The following is a 21,775-nucleotide window of genomic DNA, read 5'->3' as shown; positions in this document are numbered from 1 at the left end:
CTGTATTGTGTGGTTACAAAACTAACTAAAACTAACTAAAATTATAGTGAAAATGTCCTTCGTTTTCGTCTTTGTCAACTTTTTTCATACATAATTCAGTGTTTCTTCAGTCTATTTCAGCATGCAGGAACACATGGTAAATATGTTTACTGAGACTGCACTACACTCCCACCAAAATACAAAATACAGAGAACTGTAAGAGTTAATAACCTTATTGGGGCTGAGATGGATAAACCAAAGGAAATGAAGGCACATACCCATTACAAAAAACTAAAACTAACACTAAAACTAATACAAACTAAACTAAAACTAAGCATTTTCAAAAAATAAAAACTAAACTAAAACTAGCAATCTCACTCTAAAAACTAACTAAAACTAACTGAATTTGAAAACAAAAATTCACAACGAAATTAAAACTAAAACTAATGAAAAATCCAAAACTATTATAACCTTGGCATGTATGCAAGATGTTGCATGTTTGTAAGTGTACAAATGCTTGTGTTTACCTGCGTCTGTCTTGTGGGAGGGCCATGGTGTTCCTCTGGTGTAGGTAGAAGTCAGTGGGCAGCTCCCACAGGTGTGGCTTGGACTCTGATGGCTGGTAGACTTGGAGAAACAGGTTGATGGCATCCTGTCTGTCAGCATCTGGAGGAACAAGTTGGACAAATATACAAGATATATTTAATATAACATAAGGCAGGAATGGAGACACCCTTTTTAAAATGTCTGTCACTTGTTGTAGCTAAAACGATTAGTTGATAAATCTATAAGTCTATCCTCTGAAATTAATCTTAAATTATTCTGTTAATCAAATCATCATTGTAGACATTTGTCAAACCTATTTAACCATGCATCCATGGACTCTAGACAAACTTCACCAGCCACTGAAGTTGAAAAGAAAAGTCTTCAGTGATGCCAATGAATGAAATACAACTGAATTCCCTCCAGCTTGTGTCCTCTTCTCATGAACAGAGACCGTGTTTGTGTTTTCTGCACGTGTTTCCCATGTTTCCCAGTTTGGTGCCATTTAATCCTTCCCCCAACTGTGAAGCCCCGTGCATGCTGCACCAACAGTCGCGTTAGATAATTAGAACTAAATTGGCTCCTATTAAAGCCTGCTACCAAGCCTTTTCTCTTGGCAATTGTCAGCCTATGATTCATTCAGTACATCATGAGATAAGAGCTATGGATGAGCTGTGAACATGAAGTACACGTGCAACAGAAGTAATTGAAATAAAGCCATATCTCACAAAATGTGTTAAGATTAAAATATACACTGTGCAATTTTGTCAAAAGGTCCATGCAATTTCAGTACACTTCTTCTGCCCTATTTCACCGGTCTTATCAAAACACTCATTCGAATATAGTGCAAAGCATGTGGCAGCATTTACTGTATGATGTGACCAGAGTGCTTGGAAGAGATGTAAAAACACACACGTCATCCACATGAACTGAGGGATAACTGTTGTGTATGTTCTGATAGAAAATGCATGTCAAAATATATATAAAAACAAAATAAGACAAAAAAGGTATTTTAAAGAACATATAATGAAAAATATGATGTGTTTGCTGTCACAACACTGAAAATATAATATTAGTTACATGTGGCACCTGGCTACAAAACTTATTAAAATGTTTTTTATGAAATATATTTGTACAAATAGATTAAAGAACATAAATTTGTTCCAAACTTGAGTTGAGATAGCTATTGAGTGAGCTATGACTGTAGACCATGCAAATGAACAACCCAGAGGCGGGTCTTAAACCAAGTGTATGTACTGTACATGTCTAGGAATGCATCATTCGAATAATTCCTACTACAATTTTTTATTTTAACTGGGTAGAGCGGATGATCATGATGGCCTCGAACATCTTGACAGGTCATCTCTCCACCACCTCCTCCAGTGTGTCCAACCTGGCTCCAACCACAGAACCAGATCTTTAGACCAGTCTGTCCAACCGCCTTGCATTTCTGTGTGTGATGCTGCCTCCCCAGCAGACTGCAGCATAAAACAACACACTACCACCACAGACTGATAAAACATCTGCAGCATCTTACTACAGATGTCAAGAGATCTGAGCTTCCTTAAGAAAAAGAGACGGCTCTGCCCCTTTTTGTGGAAAGCGTCAGTGTTTAGGGACCAGTCCAACTTATTTTCCAGGTATACACCTAGATACTAATAACTTGGCAACACCTCCATGTCCACCCCACAGGTATTCACTGAATACCTGTGGGGTGAAGGGGGGCTTGAACCTGCAGAAATCTATGATAATTTCCTTAGTCTTTGATGTATTCAGTAGGAGATAGTTCTTGTGACTCCAGTCACTGAAGGCTTTTATCAGATCCCTATATTCAGATTCCTGTCCATTCCTGATACACGCCCCACAATAGCAGTGTCATCCGAGCACTTCTGGATGTGGCAGGACTCAGAGTTGTATTTTGAACAGGTTTTTGTTTTAACTGAAAAGTTACCTCAACTTTGTTTGTTAACCGACACAATTTAGGAGAGAACCTTATACTCCAGACTTTTACAGAGCAACACAATGCCAGATTTGGAGTGTTTTAATCTAGTAACATCACTGTGACAAAGAGTAAGTGGCTTAGGAGTTGTAAATAGTCAGTAAGTCTCTCAGGTCATGAGAATGTCACCATGGGTAAATGTATGAGGATGGTGGTGTCATGGTGAACGGGCAATTTGACAGCCGACACACTTGCAACCTTATCCTACGGGTTCATGTTTTTTTTAACATTCCTTTTGCCTTATATATTCGACTTGTTGCCTTGCAGAGAGTGCAGAGGCATAACCTAGCAACAGGGCAAAGTCATCTTGGTCAACCAGTTACAACACACAGACCTGATAGATATAGGTCATGGCTTTTTTGAGTGCGCTGTCCGTAGAATGCTGGGAACTTGAGTGTGTGATAGTCTGTTGCAGGGTGTGCTGCATTATATGACTCTCACTTGACATTTCTGTCTGAATAAGCAATCAACAACTCTCCCAATAATTGCTTTTTTTCAAAATGAAGCGAATGACAAGATATGAAATACACAGAAAGGAGGTCAGCTCAGTAGGTCATGTGGCTCCGCTCCATGACTCCTGAATTAATACACAGTAAACAACTTTCCTCTTCAAATCTGGGGCTACAAATGCCACCTGTTGATGTGGAACAGCCACAAGTGTGTTGTGAAAACCCTTGCGTGCACTCATGCATGTGTTCATCAAAGCACTGTGTGGACCTGTAAACTAGGGTGTCATTTGAAATAATTAGAAATCAGAATACAAGACACTTTATAAAGCACTGACTGGCAGTTAGATCCTAGTTGCAAATTGCAGGAGAGTGAAAAACATAAATTAAAAGAATTCTCCAGATAGCAAAATCGGAACTCGAATGCCCTCAAGATATCCATTTTCACAGCCATAGACACTAAATTCATGAGTTTCCATAAAAACAAACACAATAGTCATAAAAATGACTTTGAATGTGCTTGAGAGCTAGCACCTTCGGTCCTCAGGAGTATGCTGGATCTGAATTAGTTTGGCTAAAAAAAAATATTTTTTTTTGTTTTAGTTAAAAATTTCCACATTTTGTCATTTAAAGTCTGACTGATACCGATTTTAGAAGGGAAAAATGTACTGATTACCAATTCGGTGTACTATGTTGGCTGTGCACGGTTATGTCTGAAAGTTACAGACACTAGAGATGGAGCAACCAATCACAAGTGGGAACACAGAACAGAACAGTCTTACAAAACAGAACAGACCTGAGTTTACCTGTGAATATGGTTAAGTGTGGCGTCTGCTGAAAAAGGTTACCATGACAAATCAAAGAGTATGAGTCATTTCGCTCTTCTTGCTTACACAATATATGTTTAAAACTGTAATAACAAGTTACATCAGATTGACTGCAGCACAGGGCCAGTCTGCTTGAGTTCTTAGTAATTTGGTTCAATGGTGTATTTATCTATACATCGCCTGAATGTCCTACATTTGTGTGCAAAGGCTGAGTTGCATTAAAATGCATTGTGCATAACCATACTGTAGAGTCCTTGCTTAAGTATTTATTCTGCCTGTGTGAAAGCCATGCTATGCATCTGTATGTGTATGTGTATGTGTATGTGTATGTGTAACACACCTGAGAAAGCATTGCTGTAGTAGCGCGACAGTGTCTGCATGATGTCTTTGGAGTGTTGTGTCCATGGAGCTATCTTGCGGTAGGTCTTGACCCTGTGGACCAGCTGGGAGCCGCCGTACTGCAGCGATAAAGTGTCTCCATGGTCCTCATACAGCTCCTCAAACAACCTTAGCCACACACACAATCCCAAATGAACACACAGGCAATAAACAGGCAAAACAAGGCCCTGATGTTCATCTTGGCTGTTTGTTTTTTATTGTTCTGGTGAGTGGGGTTCTCATAGACGATATCATGGGTGTTTGATTGTTTTATGTAATTTTTCAGTTTCTGTACAACAACTGAAGGGTGCGTATCATGTGAATGTCTTGTTACCACAGACCTGTGAGGACACAACAAGTGAAACGTGATTGATTTTGTTCTCCTTGATGCATTCACAGAAGTCAACTCAATTTGGGTTTGTTTTCTACAGCTACATCTGAGAAAAATACAGCTGCATGAAGCAATTTCAGGGTCAAAGCAGAAGTGGACATAAGGTAGCAAAGAACACAAAACTGCAGATAAGTGCTGCAAAGAGATGGGAAAAACAGCTGGTGCAGTTGAGTGGAACATGTGTGCAAATTGGATTTTGTGCAGGAAATAGTGGGATTAAGGTCTGCAATAGCTGTTGCAATAACTGCTACTAATGGGGATCGTAATAAGTGAAAGTAAAAAAAAATAAAATAAAATTGCTGTAGTTTACTTTAAAAGCCTGTTTTCACAAACTGTTTCTAAACAATCCGTCAGGACTTCTGTATGGTCACAAGGGACAGATTTGGGAACCAAGGATGCACTAAACAATCAGAGCTTTTTCGTGAGTTGGTGTTAAAAAGACAGGTGCTAAAACGGAGCTTTTCACACCGAGAGAGGGTCTTCAGACACAGTATGAGAAAATAATGTGCTTTCTTTTAAAAATGTTCCAGTCGAAACCCAAAATACAAGATTAACTGGAAAATAAGAATAATATGTAACCTTAAAGTAACCTTAAATAATTAAAAGCCTAAGCAAAGACCTTTACCTCACACAGTCGGTATCAAACTGGAGTTTGGGCTTGTCAATCATTCCCAGTGCATAAAGCTGATAGGCCAGTGCACACTTCCCCACCATGAACTGGGCAGTGTTGGTCCGATCCAGACAGTCCACACAGTTGGTCCTCAACACACCAGTCTACAACAAGAAAGACTCATGAAATGTGAGTATTTTTCAAAGTGGAGTTCTTTTTTTTTCTAAGTGAAAAAGGGGATGAAATTCTTCCAGTATTGAATGTGCGCAGGTTGAAGTCGTTCAATGTCGATGCAACCCACTAAAAGCAAGTTTCGCTCAAGGACAAGTCAAGTTCTAAAGTCTTGTGTGGCCAGCCATATTGTCAAAATCAGCTAAATATTGAGCCGAGACATTAAAAATCTTAACACAAAGCCTTGCTTTCTGTACTCTGGGTACAGCTCTCTCACTCAACACTGGACCAAATTCAAAAATGCATATCCCTGTGAGTCACTTAAACACAGAAAAGTGGCAAAGTAGGATGTTTGTGTATGCAGTCGAACACAAAGTACCTGAAAGAGCATTGGAGGAATCAAAGCATTAGCTGAAAATGTATTTACCTTTTGTCTGTAAATTGCAGTAAAAAGATGAGATAACTCTAAGATCACTGTATACGTGAGGTTCCTGAGAAAAACTCTTATTATCAGCTAAATGCATTGGCCTAGTTTTACAGCTGTAGCGATGAATGCTGACCCTTTTTAAAGTAAACATAATGACGAGCTTTTGCCTTGAAATCTCACAGTGTGTATGTTTATCACCTTATGCAACTGAATCGATAAACAGTCTCTTATTTTACCATGTACAAAAGTTGGAAATGAGTCATAAATTGGCGGAGAATATTAGTGTCTTCAGAAAAACAGAATTGTGACACGACAGAAAACCTGTTGGCTACGTGGCGTACCTGCACCCGTCCACTGGCTGTGACGTGTCCACCTAAATCACCCCACCTAGAAAAATGACATTTAATCAAAGTTAGAAAATAAAAGTCTGGACACAGGCAAGAGCATTAAAGTGCACATTTCAATTCTGCCTTTCTGCAATCATATTCACTCATGTTTTCCCTGATACAAGAGAAGTGATCGCTTTTTAAATCATCATTTTACTGCTAAAAATTATAGAACAGTGCTATAGAGCTTCCCATCTAACTCTATGCAAAAAAAGTCAATAGACATACAGTATCTGCCAAACTTTCAACAATCCTTGGACCACACTCTTTAAAAAGTAAATTTAGATGTTAAAGAGATAGTTTTAATGAAGTGGGGCTGTATGAGGTTCTCATGCCTCTACAGTAGATGGTGGAGAACTCTGGAGAAGCAGACAAGATTTTTATAGTATTATAGTAAGGCCAACCTAAAAAAAAAATCAATATCAGTTTAAGTGTATGCTATATTTAGAAGATTTCCACTGCTATATTTGTCATGCGGTCTTGCCTGCACTGCGAAACTTAAACTGTTCTATATTCTTTTCAAAGCCACCAGAACTCCATTGACAGAAAAAAACAGCAATTTTGCTGCTTAACATCAAGGTAAATAGGATAAAATAGGATAAAATAATGATTTTTTTTATGGTAAGTAGCTGACTAAGGACAAGTACCTCATACAACCACACTTCAGAAAATCTGAAACTATCCGTTCATAGTCCAAGAACATGGTACATTTCTGAGTTATGTCTTAATTGGCTCTTTATCTCTTTTTAAAAACAGCTTCTGAATTGTTTAGAGAAGAATAAACTGTTGATGGGCAGGTTTTTAAAGCAAGGTGCATCTCATTGTAGCATGAACATTGTGAACTGATTGAGACTAATGAGCCATTGTAGTATCGAGTATGTGCATGCTTGACATAATGAGGAGAAAACAATGTTATCAAATATCTCTGATTAGCCTCGGATTACCACAATGTGTACAATACGTGCATCTACGCAAAAGATTAGATTGGGTTTTGTTAGTGTATATGATGTGCATGGGTGCAGAAGGCAGGGCTACAGGCCGACAAACTTCTATTTAAACAAACAAGCTAAATGTCAAGAATGAAAGCCACTTAAAAAAATGAAGGGGAGTTTACCCTTCTGGGGTGAAAAGACAAATCAAAAAAGAAGGAAGATGAGCAAAAAGAAGCAGGACAGTGGTAAGAGGTGCAGATAATATATGTCAAATAAATCTTTATATTATCTTTATAAAAAATAAATGTATAAGTATTGAATCCAAAATTACATAATTATTTAACATTTTATTAAAACAATGAACCATAAAAACATTTATGTTTTTACTCTTTTTCTGGCTTTAAATGTTGTTATTTTGGAATTTGGAAGAAAATATGCTTATATTTTGCAATTTTTTGTTGGGTGTCTGACTATTTATAATACAAAGTCGCCAATAAAATTGCACCAAAATATTTTATACCTCTTTCCATGAAATTATTGTGACAATGTCATATATTATTGGCAGATCAATTGTATATCTTCTCAAAACTTTATTAATCAATCTCTTCCGAACATACCACATTGAAAATGAAACCACAATTAACAGAGGATTGTGTCTGAAAACAAAATTATTCCAACTTTATGGTAGGCTGGCTCGAGGGGCCCCCTGTGATTTTTCACCCCGAGCCCTAATGGACTCTAGAATCGCCTCTGCGTGAGTGCTACAAAAAGACTGTAAGATAAAGCTAGGTAATGCAAAAGAAATGGTAATAAATACAGCCCATGCAGTGGCTGCTGGGTTATGTAATAGAATGGTAATGCTGGGTGAAAGAGATTCAGACATGCAGGCAATGGAAGAGCCATGCGTTAAGTACATGGACGGCAATCTACTCGGCTCATTAGCAGAAAACTCTCTGCGACACAACTGTCATCAAGCATAATTTCCATTAAGAATTCATATCTTGGGAGTTTCGAAATTAAGCAGCGTCGATAAATGTATGGTTCTGAATATGTATGAATAGAAAAATGGATAATATGCCATCCCTTAGGAAAAAAAAAGTCTCGTATACAAATGCAAGAAAGATAGTGGCGTGGTCAGGCACATGATTCCTTCTTCTTATCACTCTTACCTTCTCTCGTTTTCATGTGACCTCTTATTGTTTGAACTTAGGAAAAGTCATGAGCTATTCCTGGTTAACTTTCATTTTAGTTTAAAGGGAGAGCTCAGATTTATTTGGAAGTGGGGTTGTATGAGGGACTTATCCATAGTCTTAGTCAGTGTTTAACCTACAGCAGATGGCGGTCATGGAAGCTAAGCAATGTGCTGCTGTGGATAGGGGCAATAGCAAAACATAATGTTAACCACCTATATTCAGAATATTTTTCACTGCTTTACCTTGCTGTCAAACAACCCTGTCCAAGTTTAAGCCGGGGGGAACTGAAGCTGTTATCTATGCTCTCTTCAAAGCCACCAGACTCCATTGACAAAAACAGCAATTTTACCTTGCAGACCATCTGAGTGGCTGATGTACCACAACCCTGACTCGTTTGTGTTACTGTGTGACTTTGGTGTTTTAAAGGGTTAGTTTAGATTCACCAAAGTCACACAAAAAAACCAACTAACTGATCAAAGCAGCAGAATAATAGCAAATCCACTGTTCCGCTCGTTCGCATTGTTAATTTATTCTGGAAGGTAAAGTTACTGTTTTTGTCAATGGAGTCTGGTGGCTTTGAGAGCATAGGTAATGGCTTCACTCCCCCCAGCGTAATAAGGTAGAGCAGTGAAAATATTCTAAACAAAGTGTATAGTTAAACAGATGGTGATTTTTTAGGTGGCTAAAATCAGTTTTCCTGCTGGCCATGTCCTCAACCTTACTTTGCTTAGCTTCTATGTCAGTGCTGTTGCCCGACCCTCCAAAGTGGGGCGTGCCTTCCGCCATCTACTGTCTACCTAATAGGACCCCACTTCAAAGAATCCAAACTACCCCCCTAATGCTGGCTTCATATGGCAGTGTTATGCAATCACCTCACCTTTCATCTGGTCTGATGGTATGACAGTAGAAGTCGGATCGGTTAATGAAGAAACCTGTTCGCTTAACCACGTTCTCTGCTATCATACTGAGGCGGTCCAGAACGTTGCACAACTTACTAAAAGAAAGACAAATGTTAAGATTGTGTTATTTTCGTGTGTTAGTGGTTGTAGCTGATTCACAGTGATTATGTACAATACCATTGGCTTTTGTAAGATGATTATTTACTGAACTTTATTCAAGGCAATGAGCCGAACAAGGCCAAATTCTGGAGGGCGTTCACATAAAAAGAAAAGGCACAACATTATTTCTAATGGCAAGAGCAGCTACACTTATATTACACTTACTAATCTAATTTTGTAAAAGGCTTTTCAATTCTTAAATTGAATTAAATTGAACTCTGATCCCAAATAACCTTCACACGTCTCCAATGAGATTGGCAGCACCAATTGTGCTGATAAAAAAATGGTGGAAAAAAAACCATTTTGCTCATCGTTGAATTCCCAGAATTACATAACTCTTCTCTTTGATTGTAATGGCAGGGAATATCAAAATGGACAAGAACATTAATTGGAAATTAATATTGTAATGAAAAACCTTCAGATATAGTCTGAGCATGCTAGTTAGTCACATTGTGCTGCTCTTTATTCTCCAAACTGGCTTGTTTGGTCTGAAACCATCATTAAGGCCTTTACTCACGGGAGCGTGCAGAACCAGCAGCGATGCAAATGTGCAAAACGATTGCAACACTTGATGGATAAAAGGTTCAACTAGATTTGCAGCAGCTTTAACTAAAATATTGTACCCGTTGTTCTACTGTAAAGTAAACTGATATCTAATTCAGGCAAAAAGAAATGTCAGTTTCCACTACATTTCAGTCCTCCTCATTAAGTGTTACTGACTGATGGCAGAGCAGCGAGTTTGAAACATTGATGAAACTAGGGATGGGAATAATTAATTGATGATCGATTAATGTTTGTTAAGAATTTGGTCGATCACGTGGAATTTTTATCGATCTGTGTATTTTTTTGTTTATGTTTATCTATGACTGCATATAAGTATCACTGAACTGAAACAGGGCTGAGCCTTCAGTTCTGCAGCCGTACGTCAAGTAAGTTAATGAGCTGAGAATTAAGTTGGATAAAGCTACAGTTTGCAAACTGAAAGTTGCAATAACAATTATAAAAAAACTGAAATACAAGAGTATTCATTTGAACAAAACTAGCTTACTGTATCAAACTTTGCCAGCATGAATTACTAGGTTTAAATTTATCCAAAACACAAAACACATTTAAATATGAAGATTACTGTGAAAACTAACCTTATGCCTCTTTGGGGGCTAAAACATAAAACACTGAAGTTCTTCATGTTATCTTTACAGTTTAACCTCACTTGAGTTAGTTTTACGATCGACAGGAAGTCTCTTTTCTTCCTTTCAAAATAAAAGCACCCGTTATCAAAACAAGCTTTTGCATAGTACTGTATATATATATCTTTTATTTTGCCCATGAATTCATATTTTATACATTCTGGAGTCTGTATAAAAACATAGTGATTAATTGATCGTTAACGTTAAAGATGTTCGAGTTGGCAGGTTTCTTCCAAACGCCCATCCCTAATGGAAACATTACAACACTAACAGAGCTGGGTTTTAGGCAAATATAAGCTCATAACACTGGTAAATTTCTTGCCCCCACCTCTTGGTGTAGCGGGCCATGTCCCAGGCGATGTAGTCAATCCAGTTGTCTGGAGGGAGGAACTGATTTAGGTTGATCACAGCTGGATAGAGCTCTTCACTCAGAATCTTCTCATGTTTTCTTTTTTCCCGTTTCTGTGGCACAGCAAAGAGACATACGTGTATCACATGTATTATGGATTCTACTATCAAAGAGAAAGAGAAAAACGGTCCCATGAGGACAACAGCAGTTTCAGCTCAACATGTGACAAATGTTTGTTCTTTTGATAAACCCGCACAGCTCCATTCAGGTCTTCTCCACAGTGACCTCAGAGGACAAAAGAGCTGCGAGGAACAACTTAGAGAACCCATGAAGAGATGGACGTATGTGTCATGTAAAGCATAGATCTAAGGATAGACACTGCAGGTAGATGGTGGGGAAACATGATATGCAGCTGTGTTGTGCATGTATATTTGTGCAAATTTAATCTTATGCTGAAAGGAGAGGGATTAAGGTGTGAAAGAGCTGATGCATTTGGAATCAATTTACAGTGAAAGTGCAATTCAGTGCAAGTTTGAACTGCATTTTAGAATATGGGTACGGTGAATATTAATCTTTGTTTCATGTTTTTAACATTTCTAGCCATAAATGTGTGTGGTTTAATCAGGATATAGGCTGACTGTGTAGATGGTTAAATCAAACAGATCAAAACTTGATTGCTGTTAATGTAAATGATAATGAAATGATAAAGGGAGAAAATGGTAAACACATATTTTTTGCTAACATAACTGTATGCACACAGAGGGAATTAGAGCTGTTCTGTGCTGTCTTCAAAGCCACCAGACTTCTTTGACAAAACCAGTAACTTTTAGCACGCACAAGACAGGGCCTACTGGTCTACAGTTGCTTAGAGCAGCTATTCTAAACCTTGGGGTCGGGATCCCAATTGGGGTCGCGAGATGATTTCTGGGGGTCGCCAAATCATTTTGGAAGTCAGCTCTGTCTCCGCTGTGTTAAAGTGTTCATGTGTTAATGTGTTTTCACTTAATGTCTTTTTTTGGTCATTTTGTGTTTGGTTTTTTTTTGGTCATTTTGTGTCTTTTTAGGCCATTTTGTGTCTTTTTTTTTATCATTTTGTGTCTTTTTTTATCACTTTGTGGTCAATTTGTGTCTTTTTTGGTAATTTTGTTTCCTTTTTAGGTAATTTTCTGTCTTTTCTGGTCATTTTGTGTCTTTTTTTGGTCATTTTGTGTCTTTTTAGGCCATTTTGTGTCTTTTTTTTATCATTTTGTGTCTTTTTTTATCATTTTGTGGTCAATTTGTGTCTTTTTTGGTCATTTTGTTTCCTTTTTTGGTCATTTTCTGTCTTTTCTGGTCATTTTGTGTCTTTTTTGGTCATTTTGTTTCCTTTTTTTTGGTCATTTTGTTTCTTTTTCGGGTGATCCGAACTGTGCATGTGAGATTCTGTTCAGTGAGTGGGGGTCGCGGACAACATGCATGTTAAATTGGGGGTCGCGACTCAAAAAGGTTGAGAACTACTGGCTTAGAGAGTTTGTTTGTGTTACAATGTGACTTGTGGTGAATCTGATCTATTCCTTTAAAAATACCAAATTCATGCAATAACACAAACAAATTAAACCATCGAGGCAGTAGTAGACCAGCAAACCTGGAGTTCTGCAAGGTTAAATTACCGCTTTTGGTAATGAAGTCTGTATGCAAGGTGCCACCTGATCATCAGTAAGGTAAACACATTCACACAACGATGGCACAGCAGCAATCTGGGATCCAGTTTCCAATTCATTCATCTATTTTACTGCTGCACACAGAAGTACGTTACTCCTGCCTGCTTCTCTGCCATCTACAATAGATGACACACTGTCTATGTACCTCATACAACCCCAGTTCAAGAAATCTAAACTATCCCTTTACGTCTTTCTTCTCCCTGGAGTTATTTCTCTGCACGTTCTGCCTTTTTGACTGATCCCCCTGGGTGATAATGGGCTTGGCAGCATCATTTAGCAGCTCACATCTCTATCCACACATTCAGCAGTGGCAGAGAGATGCAGCATCCAGTCAAATTACTAATGCATGCGTTTCATACAGTCTGGCACATACACACACACTCTCACACTTTCTAGGCATAGGTGAAAGACTAGAAATACACTGCACGTGCACAGGTACTTAAAAAAGCACACATGTGGTGTTTACAGTAATCATGGTTATAGATGTGCGAGGGTGCACTCACAGATAATGAATAAACCCAAACAGTCACACATGCACATCTACTGCTCATGGACACTGTAATGGGCAGAAATGTGCACTGCGATTATTTTAATGTTTAGTTTTGCATGGTAAAAGGATGAGTTTAATGACTCCCTTTCATTTTTCTCATCTATTCCTTTTTGTGTTCTGCTTCTGTGATGGATGGTGGCTGCCATTTCAGACAAAATTGTCTAAAAGAAGAGAGTTTGATTAGCTCTGATTAAATCAAAATGAATAGATTACATTTTTTTTTTTTTTTTAAAAAGCATGTGCGGAGGGTCAATCTATCTCCAGCAAAACAAATGGACTCTAATTAAGTCGGCTGGTCCGAATAGTGATTCACATGCTTGGCCATGTGATCTCTTCCACTTAGAAGCATTCATCGACCCATGACAAAAACCAAACACCCATGCCAGGGTTTACGATGCCACGCCGATCCCAGCCACCACTGTGGTGAGATGGACAGTCATGATTTCATGGTTAATTTCCAGTTCCTTCCTCTTTCTGTCTCTCTGGGATAAGAGAGAGGGTGCAGTGTATAAGCAGGGCGTCCCCTCCCTTACTCCCCGCAGTCGGCACATATCACATGCCCTGGCTTGTGCGGACCTCCGAGGTCTGCGATTGGTCCCTCGCCTCACGGCTTCCCTTGTGAGTGACAACGTGAGCCTGATACCCAAGAGTGTATGGCTGTGTTCTCCGAGTGTGTCCACGCGCGTGTACGGGAAAAGGGAATGCAGAAATGATTACTGGAGCACTGAGTCACAGCGAAGGGGATAAAAATGAAACAAAACTAGTACTTTGTAGCATTTGGCTAGAAGCTTTTTATCAGCATCGTACTTTTCAAAGCTTCATCATTTGCCTTACATCAGTTTTTCATAATTCAAGAGCATGTAGGCGGTTAAAGCTGAATTTACATTAACGTGATGTGGAGGGGACAAGGTGAAGGACACCATGTGTGCTTCTGCAGGTGCATGTGTGCTTTGAAGTCTTCGCTCTCATCATTGCTGTGTGCAATGCAGAAGAAGATCAATAATTAGAAGTCACCATTTCAACTGCTGGTAATTATAGGAGTCTCCAAAGCAATAATTAACCACTAATAACAATCCAGCGGTCGGCCAACTCCACAATGAAAGTCCCCTTTGATAACCACCAGTTGAATGATTGCACAGACTGGGCATATTTCATCAACAATACACAGAGATATTTTACATAATCCTTGCAGTCTTCCTACAACCTGGATCTTATTAAGGTACCTGAGGCTAATATAACTTTAGGTTTGCCTGCCATCTCTCCATGAGTGGTAAATATAATATATTTATGATTTAAGGAACTGATTTCTCATTTAACCCTCCTCTTATGTTGCAGGTCAAATTGACCCATTTGATAGTTTAAAAATTAAAAAAAGGATAAAAGTTAGAAGTATTTTTTCATTTAAAAAAATATAAAAATGAAAAGAAAATCAATGTCATGTAAAACCATTGTTTTTTTTTATTTGCAGGTCTTGCCAATGTTAATAAAAAAAAGTTTTTACATGCATTTTTTATGAAAAAAAGTGAATTACCCTCATTGAACCACGATCTGTGAGAGGTAAAGAACACCATTGCACTAAATATTGATTGAAATGGTTAGTAATGGAGTTATTAATGAAATATAAACAATGTTTATTGGTATTTTTAGTTTCTGACACTTTTGGATAATTAAACATGCCCCGGGTTATTGCTGTTCCTAAAAAAACTAACATAACAGGAGGGTTAATAGTTACATACAGTCTCCCAGACAACAATTCCTCCTTATGTATATTTTCTTCTTAACCCGTCTTTATTACCTCGGCCAAGAGGATCATGTTTTCAGTTTGATTTGTTTATTTGTTTGTCCGTTTGTCAGCAGGATTACAGACAGATTTGTTTAATGAAACTTGGTTGAAGGGTGTAGCATGGACCAAGAAAGAACCGTTAAGATATTGGAGGGGATTTGAAGCAAAGGGCGGATACACAAATTTTCACTATTGCCATTGCCACTACTGGCCGGAGGAGTGACGAGTCAGCAGTCAATGACGACAAACTCTTAATCATCACTGAAACTGATTTATCAAAGATTGTGAATCACCACAACTATGAGAGGTCCTTGAGCAGACAGTCATAAACATGTTAAAAAAAATGATTGGTCCAGTAGTATGAGACGACTGACAAAGAGTTGAAAAAAACAAAAAAAATCATTGTTTTAGGTCTATGAAGGTATGATCCTAAACCAATGTAGGTATGAGTGGCCTGTTGAGTTGGACAGCATAAACTCTATGACCGCACCAGTGTAGCTGCATTTTCTACTTTTCTGATCTACTTAATTTACAGGAGAAGCTGTATAGAATGGATTCTCGAGTGGTTGTCCTTGATCAGGGTGCTGCGTGTCCTCTGCTGAATCATTGTCATTCACTCTGGGTAAAAGTTTCACATGTGCAAGCTCAAAGCAATTCAGTTGTTTCACAGTCATAGCCAAATTTTTAAGAACAAGAAAACACAAGACTGTGCATAATGTACCGTAAAATGCCAGCTAACTCTTTTATATTGAAGACATTTGCTTTAGTTGAAAACTTAAAGCTTAAAAAGCATTGTGTGTGTGTGTGTGTGTGTGTGTGTGTGTGTGTGTGTGTGTGTGTATGTATTTTACCTTCACCAGGTTGAGGATGATGATGGGAGAGCCAAACCGCTGCAGCATCTGGTCAAAATGGAGGCCGGCTACGTGGGCATATGGGTCAGCTTGGTCCACTGAAAGAGAAGTCAGACTAATTGTTTAAAGTGATTAAAGTGGTTGTACACACAATTCAGTGCATATCGACTGCCATGTACACGGCTCTCATAATGAGCCGTCTGGCTAGAAGCTAACTTTGCCAACGCCAAGCAACTCTCCTAAAAGTGGCAGCAGTGGAGACCTGAGGGGGAACCGTCTGCAACAATACTGTCGGGACGGGAATCGATAACCGCCGTATGAGAGCAGTGCAGAGTGGTGACGAGTCGGACGAAGCTCAGAGAGAGTGTGACTTCATTCTCTCGTCAGGACGCCATTACTTCAAGGTATCTTTACATAGTAAATAGTTGCTTTTGCCTTATTAATGTTTTTACTACTAAAAATAATATTAACTTTAATTGATATAGCGCTTTCAAAAAACCCAGGGATGCTTTATAATACAATACAATACAGTGAGGCACTGATGAAGGGTTGAGGGGATTAAGTGAGTCCAAAAGACTTTGGGAATAGAAAAAAATGGAGGCAGCATTTCGGGTTTTGACAGGGAGAGAGGACCAGACGGAGGGCGCTGCGGATCCGAAGGCACCAGCACAAAAGTTTTAGTTTGATGAGGGGTCGATGAGTAGACCTGTGTCAGAGGACCTCAGGTTTCGGGACGGTGTCTAGGGGTGGAGGAGGTCAGTGAGATATGGAGGGGCGAGGGAGTGGAGGTTGTGGATCTGTAGGTCAGGAGGCATTTGTATTCAATGCGTGTTTTAACTAGGAGCCAGTGAAGGTGGATGAGGGTGAATGTGATGTGGTGTCAGGGTGTACAGACTGAACGATGAATGTGTTTGATCTCACTTTCACTTGTTTTTGCAGTTCAACTGTTTGTAGTCATCACTCTTCGCTTTTATATTTGTCACACTGCAGTGAAGTTGTGTCTTATTTTGTGTTCTGGTCTCGTTATTTCCTGTTTTATTTTGCAAGAGTAATTCTCCTCTCGTTTCAGGTCACTTGCCCTTCTCCGTGTGTCATCTGTCTGATTGGCTGTATTCCAATCCAATTTGTAGCTCATTGGTTTTTCACTCTGTTAAGGATTTCTCTTGCTTCCTTAATAAAGAGACTTTAAGTACACCTGCTCTGCATCTGAGTCCTGCCTTGAGCCCGTCCTGACAATATTCCTGCCACATGGAAGCAGAAAACACAGGAAAAAACACTGCATGCCACTTCACACACGTGTTGAAGAGTGAGTCTGATGCATTAGCTCTCTGCTGGACCAACCACTGCCGGATGATGGAAAAAAGTCACTAGTGACTGGGATTTTTCCCAAGAATGTTGCCACCTAAAGCAGCAGGTAAAAGGGCTTTCATCGTGGGCCATCCACTCAAACATTATTGTGTAACTTCATTCGCCGATAGACTGAAAGGCAATTTCTCAAAACTCAGGCTTCTCCACTAAAACAAGAAAGTAGGTCGATGATGTAACTATTTTTTTATCAGGGACTGTCTGTTTATTAGAGCCAATAAATAGGAACACAGACAGAGTGTAATACTGGACTGTGCAGTCCAGAAGCACACTAATCCACAGGTTTGGCAAACAAATATTCTTTGACCCCCGCCTGTTATCCTGCTCATTGTCCCTGGCTTCATGCACCCACTTCCATTTCCATTCTTCTATTCATTCTTTATTTTAAAACCATGTTTAATGCTTCCATTTGGCACTCCTGTGGAGCCCCACACCTGCAGCCAGCAGTCAAATTGGACCAGTGAAGCAACAAGAAGAAAGATTAGAGGAAATAGGTCGGATCATGCACACTGGTAGAAAAAGTGACAATACAAACAGGAGCTCAGACACATGGTTTTTTAAAGTCCACTTTAGTATTTCATCATCTCTTGTCCACTGTGCTTATATTCAAGCCTCCGGGTTGATAGATAGAGCTTAAGTTACCATACATGCTATAACGTTCGTATTCTACCTTGGGAAGGGAACATTGATAGTGACGATGATGAAGAAGGAGAGGGGCCCAATTAAGGTCATTTCCTTCACAACCCAGACATTTTCCCATTCCAGGGCAGTCATAAAGACATAATATATATGCACTTATGCAACAATGGTTCTTGACAGTTATGGCAGGGACGAGGGAATGGCTGATGGCTGACGTGATAAGCATCTCGCAAGCACAGTTACGGGCACGTCGCACTGACCTAGATTTGTCTAACAGGTGTCTGTCTATGCAGCCAGCATCACCGTCACCTGGCTGAGCCTGGAGAGGTTCTCTTCATCCAAAGCAAGGGACTGAAGACGGAGTTTGTCGTATGTTGTACAGATAGTGAGGCTTATTTTTGATTTCTGAGATTGGGCTACAAAACCCTTGCGCATCCCGTAACTTTAAAAATGTCTGCACCAAAAAACGTCCATGAAATTGCACATAAGTATTAATTTTTTGTTAAATCTGGGGACAATTTATTACTGTGCAGTGTCAAAAATAGTCTCACATGCTACCTGATCTCAAAAAAATGCTATGAAAATATAAATTAATAATGTTTTATACTTTAACTGAGTTACATTTTTGAGCCAACATTAGTTCTGGCCATAAATACCAAATATTTATTCTATATATAACATAATTAAATATTATGTCTCATATATTTGACTTGGTAGAACAAGAAAAACACAGTTTAAGACTTCTGTTAAATTCAATTATGACCAGAAAAGTGTTTTTTTAGAACATTATAATGTCACAGTGGAGTTGACCTTTGACCTTTTGGAGCTAAAATGTAATCAGCGAATAAATGCTTGAGTTACAGCAAAAAAAACGTGTGAGGTCACAGTGACCTAACCTTTGACCTCTGAATTCTAACGACGAGCCACTTGCTAGAAGTATGGATCACAACACTCACATGCAAAAATATGAATTAAATAATCCTGGTGACAAACAGACAAGCTGCACTTATAACATGACCTCCTTTGCTAAGGTGAAAAGAAAGTGAACCGAGTGTACCAAATTTCAAGGGCAGACTGTGTCATACTACATGTACACACACAGTGCATATAACCTGACGGTGCAAGAATTGGGCAACATCTGTGAAATGTCAGATAAGGACTGTCTTTGAGGATCAAAGCGGGAGGAGGAAGATGAGTTAAATTCATGCACAGAGGGATCTCAGGAACACGCTCAGTGTCTCTATCTCACACAAGTAAATGCCATCTGAGGATGATAGAAAGGGCAAACTGGGAGGGAAAAGATTATGATTTAATACAGGCATTGTACACATGCATGTCTTCCTGCGTGCGCACACACACACACACACACACACACACAAGAAACGCACTCCAATGTCATCAGTGTCCTGGACCTGATCACCTCCCTCTGGCCCTGGATTTGTGTTTTGCTCCTGCTCATAATGAGACAAGAGAACAGATACAAAGGGGGGAAGCAGGAGGGGGGTGTCCTTCTTTCACCTTACGCTCTTTTTAGAAGAATGGCCCCGGTATAAAGCCACTCTCCTATTTTAATGCACTTTTTCCAATTCCATTCTTCCTCTGTCCCTACAAGGTTATTTCATGTCCTGTGCAGCTGATAGAATGGATACATTGAGCTTCATAAATGTAAATAGTCAAATACATGCTGTGGCACTGCATGGCTAACCATTGAAATAAGATATTTCTGTATCTCTCATTTGCTATCCGTCTTTATGTATCATGGCAAAGTGGATATAACAAACATCTCGGAGCGAAGCTTGGGCAGCATTGCTAACTTCTCCATTATAAAGCAGATGTGGGGTACTTTGGGTTTATTGAACTGGGGCTTTATGAGGTACTTATCCATTGTCAATTTATACAGGAAGGTAAAATTGCTGTTTTTTTCCCAAAGGAGTCTGGTGGCTTTGACAAGAGCATAGAGCTAACAAGGATGTCTGACAGCAAGGTAAAGCAGCATAAATATTTATATAAAAATGTTTGATATCAAAATATATGATGGCGTATTAGGGCCAAGTATGAAAAATAATAATAATACGGAACTGGGGGAGGAGGGCAAATTTACGAGATTAAAGTGGCAAATCTACGAGAAAAAAAGTTGCAGATTTATGAGATTTCAAGTGGCAAATCTGTGAGAAAAAGTTGCAGATTTACAAGATTTAAAGTGGCAAATTTGCGAGAAAAAAGTAGCAGATTTATGAGAAAAAAAGTGGCAAATCTATGAGAAAAAAGTAGCAGATTTATGAGAAAAAAAGTCGGAAAACTAGTGTTTTGTCTTTGTCAGCGAACCTCAACTCACCACAGACGCCGCCCCTCATGCTTGGCCCTAATACGCCGTTGTAAAAAATAACATTTTGATACTGGGCAAAAAGGAATGATGTTTAAAGCAAGAAAGAAATCTGCTGTCTTACATCGTATCGGGGGTTTTGGCATCATGGTGGAAATGTCCTGTGACCAGTAGAGCGGGACTGAACCTCGCACCTGGACGTACGAGGAGTAACTTCCTGCTGTGTAAGACATAACTGAGGCATCATGGACGATCTGCTCTGTCTCAACCTCATTAGCCACATCGCCCTGGAAACAAGAGAAAAAGACAAAGGGTGAAAAAACTGACCTCACCAAAAGGTTCACTTAGGAAGTAAGTAAGTAAGTTAAGTTTATTTATAGAACACTTTTCACAGATAAAATCAGAAAGTGCTTTACAGAAATAAAAGGGGGAACAATAAAAACATAATGAAAAAATTAAATTATAAAATATGAAATGTACAATTCAGGCTGGTCATCCAAACGCCTGTCTAAAAATATAAATCTTTAGCTGATTTTTAAAAGAGTTCACAGAAATAGCAGACCGTAGGGGTGGAGGCCGAGAATTCCAAAATTTGGGTGTCACATATTCAAATGATCGCTCACCACGTGATTTAAGAAGGGTTCGTGGAACAGACAGAAGATGTAGTGTGTTTGACCGAAGAAACCGAGCTGACAGATACGAGTAGTGAGTAGTTCAACAATATATACGGGAGCCTGACTATGTAATGCTCTTTACGTGAGAGTAAGAATTTTAAACTGAATAGGGAGCCTGTGAAGAGTCTTCACTGAAGCTTTCACAACCCAAAGTTTGGTCCGTTTCAATCGAACTCTGGTGCAGGTAAATCCTTGTTATTTTCCTTGTTTGGTTGGTCATTATCATACTCTGGCCGAAGATTACAAACAGGAGATGCTGAATAAAGTCCCCAAAAACAATGACAGTTATAAAATAATTCGAGATCAACTGGAGGAGAAAGGATTCATGCAAGAATCGATCAGTGCAGAGTCAAGATTAAAAAACGTAATCAATATTTCATGGTGTGTTCAGCTCCATGTTGCTTTGTTTGTTTTTGGTCCGCTTATATTTAGGCAATGTGAAAGTGAACTGGACTCAATACAAAACAAAAATAAAAGTATCAATTTCACTCTGGTCTGGACTAACCAAACAAACTTGGGTTGTGAAAGTGCCCATAGTGGCTTTTCTGAAGCTTTCTGTCCTATTACATGATCTTTATCAGCAGATAGAGCAAGACTGTCACTGATCAAGGAGATCTTGTTCAAGTATAAATTGGAAATCTTGATCACATCTATCGGCAGATGAGATGATATGAGATGTGATATGATCGAAGGCTCCAGAAATGCAACTGTACTGCAGCTACCAAGGACAATAATGAACTTTTTGTAAGCTTCTCCTGCTGACAAGTCAAACTGTCTGTTGTGAAAGGCCAATCAGGCACTATGCTACAATCAAACATAGTTACAATCTTGTATAAAAATGACTGACCATTGTACCACCATAGCTGGAAACCGAGAAAATGGTGTCACCCCTAATCTCAGGATGGCAGGGAATCTATGTTTGTTCCTAAAGTTCCTCCCACCTCCCACACAAACACTCATGCATACTCAAGGTAGAGGCAGCGGGTCAAATTAACCCCCTGTGATCACCCTGAG

At 39.1% G+C, this 21,775-nt stretch overlaps 1 protein-coding gene across 2 annotated transcripts in view; it reads right to left on the bottom strand.

Annotated features, from left to right (window-relative positions):
* Window positions 1–21,775, bottom strand: part of fig4a (FIG4 phosphoinositide 5-phosphatase a) — a 66,097-nt gene that overhangs the window by 25,186 nt on the left and 19,136 nt on the right. For both annotated transcript variants that reach the window (XM_059355977.1, XM_059355976.1), the window contains exons 10-17: window positions 20,212–20,374; window positions 15,761–15,858; window positions 10,856–10,989; window positions 9,160–9,276; window positions 6,113–6,158; window positions 5,189–5,337; window positions 4,135–4,301; window positions 507–645 (exon numbers count right to left, since the gene is read on the bottom strand). In XM_059355977.1, the coding sequence (XP_059211960.1) occupies window positions 507–645; window positions 4,135–4,301; window positions 5,189–5,337; window positions 6,113–6,158; window positions 9,160–9,276; window positions 10,856–10,989; window positions 15,761–15,858; window positions 20,212–20,374 (1,013 nt within the window). The remainder of the gene's footprint in view (window positions 1–506; window positions 646–4,134; window positions 4,302–5,188; window positions 5,338–6,112; window positions 6,159–9,159; window positions 9,277–10,855; window positions 10,990–15,760; window positions 15,859–20,211; window positions 20,375–21,775) is intronic.

Source organism: Centropristis striata, chromosome 18 (genome assembly GCF_030273125.1).
Source record: "Centropristis striata isolate RG_2023a ecotype Rhode Island chromosome 18, C.striata_1.0, whole genome shotgun sequence".
In the NCBI taxonomy this organism is placed as follows: Eukaryota; Metazoa; Chordata; class Actinopteri; order Perciformes; family Serranidae; genus Centropristis; species Centropristis striata.
The sequence above is the reverse complement of the archived record's forward strand: the minus strand, read 5'-3'. Positions and strand labels throughout refer to the sequence as shown.